This window comes from Brassica napus, chromosome C9, assembly GCF_020379485.1.
Source record: "Brassica napus cultivar Da-Ae chromosome C9, Da-Ae, whole genome shotgun sequence".
NCBI lineage: Eukaryota > Viridiplantae > Streptophyta > Magnoliopsida > Brassicales > Brassicaceae > Brassica > Brassica napus.
The window spans coordinates 29,382,937-29,390,687 of record NC_063452.1 but is presented as its reverse complement, the minus strand read 5'-3'; the positions used below and the strand labels follow the sequence as shown (position 1 = coordinate 29,390,687).

At 39.7% G+C, this 7,751-nt stretch overlaps 1 protein-coding gene across 1 annotated transcript; it reads left to right on the top strand.

Annotated features, from left to right (window-relative positions):
* Nucleotides 1-1,398: 1,398 nt before the first annotated feature.
* On the top strand, nt 1,399-6,846 carry BNAC09G24060D. Its single transcript, XM_013886693.3, has 9 exons — nt 1,399-1,811; nt 1,898-4,405; nt 4,492-4,595; nt 4,699-4,768; nt 4,866-5,672; nt 5,748-5,950; nt 6,037-6,160; nt 6,251-6,457; nt 6,536-6,846. The coding sequence occupies exons 1-9, from the start codon at nt 1,656-1,658 to the stop codon at nt 6,677-6,679; spliced, it is 4,323 nt and encodes a 1,440-aa protein (XP_013742147.1). The 5' UTR covers nt 1,399-1,655; the 3' UTR covers nt 6,680-6,846.
* The last annotated feature ends 905 nt before the right edge of the window (nt 6,847-7,751 follow it).

Genomic DNA, 7,751 nt, shown 5'->3' with positions numbered 1-7,751 from the left:
ACACAAATCCGTCATACAAATCTCATTACCTAACTCACAAAGATATTTATCATTTAGTTACTTAATATCTCCAGCCCAATAGTTACACCATGATCCATAAAAGTTCTTAGGTGTGGGCAAAATAACCGGAACCGAACTGAAATACCCGAAACTGGAACTGGACCAATACTTTCAAATACCCGAACGGTTTCTATATTTTTATATCCGAAATAACCGAACCGAACCAAAAACCGAATGGGTACCCGAATATATAAAAATATTAATTATATATACATATAACATAGCTAAATATATATTTTTAATTTCAAATTTTCTATTAAAAATATCTGAAAATAGTCGAGGATAACTAAATTATTATAAATGATCCGAACTACCCGAAAGTATCTGAAACTATCTGGATAGTTTTATCCAAAATATCCAAAGTAATCCGAAATATCTGAAATTTTTTTATCTAAATCATCCTAATAATCTGATATTTTACCCTAAATAATCAATATTTTATCCAAATTATCCGAACTACCCGAACTATCCGAACCCGAACCGGATCCAAATGAGAACCAAACTTTTTTCGGATATTTTTCGGTTCCTACATTTACTATCTGAACCGAACCGAACCGAACCGAAACGAACCCGAAATTATCCGAACCGAACCGAAGCAGAAATAGATCAAGTACTAAATGGATACTCTAACCCCCTATCCGAACTACCCAAAACCCGAAATACCCGAACCGAACCGAACCGATACCCGAAATGTCTAGGCCTAAAAGTTATGTTTCTATCTTATAATATATGAAACAACAATACAAAATTCGAATGAATCAACCTTATAGAAACACGTGAACGAAACCGTTTAAGCAAATTGAAACATACTGATACAAAACATAAACAACTACAGATGTTATATCATTGCAAATCAATATAACACCCGCACTGGTGCGCGGATTCGATCCTAGTTTGTGTTTATAATAAAAGGAAAACCTCTATCAACCAAATCTTGAAATTACCTAGTGGCTCCTCTATATTGATTGATCTACTTGTGTAAAAGTATTTGATAAATTGTCAGTTTTATTGTCACATTGTTATATAAATATTATAGTTTCACTAGGTAGTAAGAAATTTGTAAGAAGTGTCTGTCAGGCTGTCACCGGACACTAGAAAGAATAGAAAATAAGTTTCGTCAGTTTTTATTTGAAGACTGCTAGGTAATAGTAAACCAACAATTTCAGATCCAACCCTCTTGTCTAACCGGTAAACCGAACCATCTGGTCGCTAATTACGTCTTGGTTTAATGATAAAGTTAGCTAATTATGAACCTAACAAAATATAGAAAAATTTAATAAAAATGTTGATCAAAATTCCTAGTTTGTATATTACAGAAAGAGTAAAATATGTTATTTATATTCTTTCAGATTTTGGTTAAGACAATGTGATGAAGAAACCAACCATGCCTTTAAACTTCTGATCATCTGAAGGAAAAAAGGTTTGAGCTCCTACATAACGGCGGTTATTCTGCCGTTGACATTTAGCTCCGTCACGTTAGTGGTGCCTGACTGATCGGCTGATCGCTAATAAGCCCCAGCCGTTAGAAAACGTCGTCAACACCTCGTCGTCCTCTTCCTGAATCAATTGGTGCTCGCATCGCGTGATTCGTCCCGATGAAGTGCCGATCCGTCGCGTGCTTATGGTCTCGAGCGCCACCATCCCATCGAGTCACCGCCACAGCCGCTCTGACCAATCCTCCGACTCTGTACACCGGCGGATCCGATGGATCCATCATCTGGTGGAGCATCTCTTCCTCCGAGTTCAACTCGGTAACTCAATCGTTCGGTTTAACTGATTCCCTGATTCCAGCATTCATAATGATAAATTTATAATCTTATTGTTTGTTATCCATCAGGAGGTTAAGCCGATTGCTATGCTGTGTGGCCATTCTGCACCTATAGCAGATCTCGCTGTTTGTGACCCTACCACTGTTTCAGAGAATGGAGTTACAGCAGATGATTCTGTTAAAGAGGATCCATTTGTTAACTGTAGTGCATTGATCAGTGCTTGTACTGATGGTGTGCTCTGCGTATGGAGCAGGAGTAGTGGCCATTGTAGACGACGAAGAAAGCTACCTCCTTGGGTTGGAAGCCCGTCTATTTTGTGCACTTTGCCGTCAGAACCTAGATATGTCTGTGTTGGGTGTTCATATATCGAGAGCCATTCCTTAGATACTGTTGATGGGGCTGAGTCTTTGTCAGATACTGATGCTCAGAACAGAAAACCGTCAAGATGCACTGTAGTTGTTGTGGATACTTATACTCTTACTATTGTTCATACTGTTTTCCATGGGAATTTATCTATTGGGCATTTGAAGTTCATGGGTGTGGTTCAGTTGGAGGAGCAGGAGTCGTTGCTCATGGCAGATTCATCTGGTAGACTGCAAGTGGTTCCAGTGTCAGATAACGTTGACAAGGGTGAAGATGTATCTGAATCGAGCAAAAGCTCCATGAGAAACTGGTTGAATGAAGGGGAAATAGCTATATCTGTAATTACCCGAGGGAATCTTGTTGCTCTTTTTTCAAAGAATAGAGGTGTCTTTTGGTTGTTGAATCGCGGGGAGGCAATAGGAGAGATATCTTTTGTTGACGACTCGCCTTGTTCGGATTTTAATTTCAAAGAAGCAATGTGGCTATACTCTAGTACATCGGCAACCCAAGGCGATGAAAATGATATAGTTTCTGAAACTTTTGCGCTGTTGCATGATAGTGGTTCTGCTGTGTTGTTTGATATGTCGTATATAGATGGAGAATTTACATATAAGAAACGTGGTGAGGTTGTTACTGCTTCTGTTCAGCATTCAGAGAAATCATCGTTTTGTTTTGTGCAGTTGAGGCAGTCTCTTCTTCGCGTGGAGTCTAGCTGTTGTGTTACTGAACAACCTTTTCAGTGGAGGCCTCATATAACTGTTTGGTCACTAAGCCTAGGAAATGGTGATGAAAAAGAGCTTCTTCAGCTGCACTGCAAAATGCTTGGAGAAGGATCGTATTTTGATGATTGGATTTCGAGTTCGTGTGTAGATCTTAAAGGCTCTACCGAAAATGATTTAGGAAGCTCTGTTAGTGACAGTGGGCAGTGCGTGTCATCGTCCATGGTTATTTCTGAAAATATGTATGTCCCTTATGCTGTTGTCCATGGTTTCTTTAGCGGTGAAATAGAAATTGCAAAGTTTGATTTTCTTCAAGGACTTGATTCACCTGCTTCAAGCCCGAGATCAGACACTGATCCACTGGTATCTAAACAGCATCTCTTGGGACATACAGGACCTGTTCTGTGCTTAGCAGCACACCGAATGCTTGGGGCTGCAAACGGACGTAGTCCTTCCCATGTTTTGATATCAGGAAGTATGGACTGCACCATCCGCATCTGGGATCTCGAAAGCGGCAATGTAGTCATGATCATGCACCACCATGTTGCTCCAGTGCGCCAAATCATTCTTGCACCCGCTCGGACAGAACACCCATGGAGTGATTGCTTTCTTTCTGTTGGGGATGATTCATGTGTTGTTCTCTCTTCTCTTGAGACTTTGCGGGTCGAAAGGATGTTTCCCGGGCACCCAAACTATCCTGAAAAAGTCGTTTGGGATGGTACAAGGGGCTACATTGCATGTCTGTTCCGCTCCCTTTCTAGGAAATCAGATCCTATTGACGTTTTATACATTTGGGATGTAAAGACAGGTGCTCGAGAACGTGTCCTCCGTGGGGCAGCGTCACATTCTATGTTTGATCATTTTTGTGCAGGCATTAGTGAGAAATCTTATTCCGGATCAGTCTTAAATGGAAATACATCAGTTTCCTCTTTGCTTTTCCCAGCAGACGAGGAGAAGAAACCATTTTATTTAAAGAACTACGAGAGAACAGCCTCTTTATCAACATCTAAGCCAAGTGCTTCACAGGAAACGACTAGAGAAGAGAGTTCTAGTGCTTCCTCTCTTTCTCAAACCATCAGATACCCACCCATCAAATGCGCTTGCCCGTTCCCTGGAATCTCTACGCTTATTTTCGATCTCTCGTCTTTAGCAGTTTATTGCCAAGCACATGAAGACACTTATATGCATAAGATGCTAGGGGAGAGTAGTGGTAATCCGACTGCTCAACAGAAGACTTCAAACAACCAGTCTCCTGTCCAGGAGACTGTAGATAACTCTGCAGAAATTTCTCCAATGGACAAGGCAATTGGGGAATATCTAACTCGATTTAGTTTGTCCTTTCTACATATGTGGGGTATAGATACTGAACTCGATCAAACGCTAACAACACATCTAGAGCTAAAAAGACCAGAGAGTTTCATTGTAGCCTCTGGTTTGCAGGGGGACAAAGGGTCACTGACATTAGCATTCCCGGGTTTGAATGCAACACTTGAGGTATTCTTAGTGACTTCTATTGATGTCACAACCGCTCAGATTTCAGCAATATCCTACTAATTCTAAGATTTCATCGAACATTCCAGCTCTGGAAGTCATCCTCGGAGTTCTCTGCGTTGAGGTCAGTGATGATGGTGTCGCTATCTCAGTGCATGATCAGCCTGTCACACTCCACTGCCACAGCTAGCAGGTACTGCATGTGGTTTTTTAATCAGTTCTCTTCTTGCAAAAGGTTTTCACCTTCATGTTTCACTCTCGCATGTCAAAACTATATTCTGTTTTGTCTATTACAGCACCTTGGCAGCATTCTACACACGGAATCTGGCAGAGAAATATCCCGATGTGAAGCCACCATTACTCCAGGTGAGTTTCTTCGGCTATTTCCACCATATAGTATGTGATTGGAGATGACCTTGTTTTCTATTTAAATATACCTGTTGTCCTTTTGTTTTTATTGTAGCTTTTAGTGACCTTCTGGCAAGAAAGAAGCGAACAAGTCCGTATGGCTGCTCGCTCTATATTCCACCACACTGCTTCTTTTGCAATACCTCTTCCACTATGCAGTGATTTCGCATCAGAACATGCAAAACTGGTGAGATCGCTCTCTGAAATCTGTCTGCATGAACCTGAAGCTCTCAGCTCAGAAGAAGAACGTCCCACAAACGGTCTGGAATCTGAGCAAATCCATGAAGCTCAACGGCTTTCTCAGGCTGAGGAGTCAGAACTACTCTCCTGGCTTGAATCTTTTGAAATGCAAGACTGGATTTCTTGCGTTGGGGGAACAAGTCAGGACGCGATGGCGGCTCACATCATTGTGGCGGCTGCCTTATCAATATGGTATCCAAGCCTTGTAAAACCTGGTCTAGCCATGCTGGTCGTCCACAAGCTGTTGAACCTGGTTATGGCCATGAGTGAGAAATACAGCTCTACTGCTGCAGAGCTTCTCTCGGAAGGAATGGAAACTACATGGAAGCTGTTGATTGGACCTGACATCCCTCGGATAGTTTCAGACATATTTTTCCAGATAGAGTGTGTCAGTTCCTCGGCCAGAGCACATCAAGCTGTACTATCATCGACTATAAAGGAGACTCTGGTCGAGGTTCTTCTTCCGAGTTTAGCCATAGCAGATGTCACTGGGTTTCTAAGCATGATAGAGAGCCAAATATGGTCCACAGCTTCTGACTCTCCTGTTCATGTAGTATCTCTCAGAACTCTCATCAGAATAATCCGTGCTTCTCCCAGAAATCTGGTGCTGCATCTTGAAAAGGTTTGTAGCATCTCCTTTTACATTCAAATGTGTGTCTGTGGAGAGATTTGAATAACAGTTGGGAAAAGCTTGCAGGTAGTTAATTTTGTTCTTCAAACGATGGACCCAAGCAACACTGTTATGCGCAAAACTTGCCTGCAAACCTCAATGGCTACGCTGAGAGAAGTTGTGCGTGTGTTTCCGATGGTAATCCTAAACGATTCATCAACAAGGTTAGCAATTGGTGATGCTATCACGGAGATCAACGGTGCGAGCATCCGCATATATGACATGCAAAGGTACAAAACTTTAAAAGGCTTTTTATATCTCGTCCCACTGCCTTTCTCTCGTTTTCTTAGTTATTTTTGTGTGGTTCCCATTGCAGTATGACAAAAATAAGGGTTTTAGATGCGAGTGGACCTCCGGGTCTTCCAAACTTGCTTAGAGGAGCTTCGGAATCTGCGGTAACGACAGCTATCTCAGCTCTCAGCTTTTCACCTGATGGAGAGGTATAAAATATTCAAAGAAAATTGCAACTTTTTAGACTGATGTAGAATGTTGGGAACACTAAGGATAAAAAAAACCTCTTTGAATTGTAGGGATTGGTTGCGTTTTCGGAAAACGGTTTGATGATCAGATGGTGGTCACTAGGATCGGTTTGGTGGGAGAAACTTAGTCGAAGCCTCACACCTGTCCAATGCACAAAACTGATATTCATGCATCCATGGGATGGGTTCTCCTCTAACTCTTCTCGCACAAGTGTGATCTCAAGTATCACAAGCCATGATGAAGAGGTTCCTCTTCAGGTAAAATTCACCGTTCATATCATTGTCAGAACTCAACAATCACTGATATTTATTTCTTCTCGGGTGTGATTCGAACAGGAAACCTCAAAGAACATAAGCCACGCAGAGAGGCTAAAGCAGCTTGTTCAACATCTTGATCTCTCTTATCGCCTCGTATGGGCCAATGAACGCAAAGTAGTGCTAACAAGACACAATGTTGAGTTGGGCACTTGCCTGTTGTAACTGCCAATGTAAGAATTCGGACTAATCTTTTATATCCATGTTTCTCATTTTTGCAGCTTTCCAAGAATTGCTGAGCATATTTGATTTCATGTTTTCGGTTTTTAGGAGGCTATCATGAGAGCGTATTTTGTATATGAAAACGAGAATGATTCTTTTTTCTTCCTGTTTTTTTTTGTGTATGAAAACAAATATTGAAACAAACCGGAAAAGTTAGTGAATGTTTTTTACAACAAATAACTAAATTAATTTTAGAAACTGGTTAACCATACTAGTGGATTAGAGTTCACATGAACCATTGAGTGGAAAACTCTAAGCACACCATGATAGATTGTTTGTTTCTGTGTGTGTTTGCACGCGGTGGAACCTGACCACCCGAGTAATAGCACACGTGTTGGAAAATATCTTACATTTTTTAAGTTCATGTGTTAGAGAAAGTTCAGTCAATGTAAATATGATGTTTCGTAATTTATTACAAAACAATATCTATTTATTGAAAAGTATTCATACAAAGCTCATTTTCTATTCAATTGCGCTTATCCATCAATATTTGCATGGGCAGCAACGTGGCAGTTTGGTTTGATATATGGCATTTTTGGTTTGATATGTACAAGGAAAATGTTGAACGATATGAATGACTTTGAAGTTACCTATAATCTTTTGAAAACCCTTGAAGTTTTTTCTTTTGAGATATTGAATATTTACTAGTTTGACGACATATTAAGATTTGCTAAATTATGATTGGCTCGACTCTGGCTTTAAAAATTTAGCTGTAGATGTTTAGCTGTAGATAAATCGGTTGTAGCTGTAAAGTTGTTACTGTAAACTTTTTTTGCAGAGACTTTTGCTGTAGTTAAATTTGTTGTAGCTGTAAGCTGTATGCTGTAGATATTTTAAAATAAAATATATGAAATATGTGTTGTATATATAAAATTATTATTTTATATCAATTAAAATAATTAATATTAATATTTTTTTTAATAAATTATCAAAATTTATTGTAATTTAAAATGTGATATGTAAATAATATTTATATTATTTAAATATCTTAATAATTTAAAAACACTCAAATTCA

What these genes read in the sequence shown, in the direction of transcription:
- BNAC09G24060D (XM_013886693.3), top strand. Translation starts at nt 1,656, where the DNA reads ATGAAGTGCCGATCCGTCGCGTGCTTATGGTCTCGAGCGCCACCATCC. An exon ending in CTTCCTCCGAGTTCAACTCG is followed by an intron (nt 1,812 to 1,897) that starts GTAACTCAATCG and finishes GTTATCCATCAG; the next exon opens with GAGGTTAAGCCGATTGCTAT. An exon ending in TCCACTGCCACAGCTAGCAG is followed by an intron (nt 4,596 to 4,698) that starts GTACTGCATGTG and finishes TGTCTATTACAG; the next exon opens with CACCTTGGCAGCATTCTACA.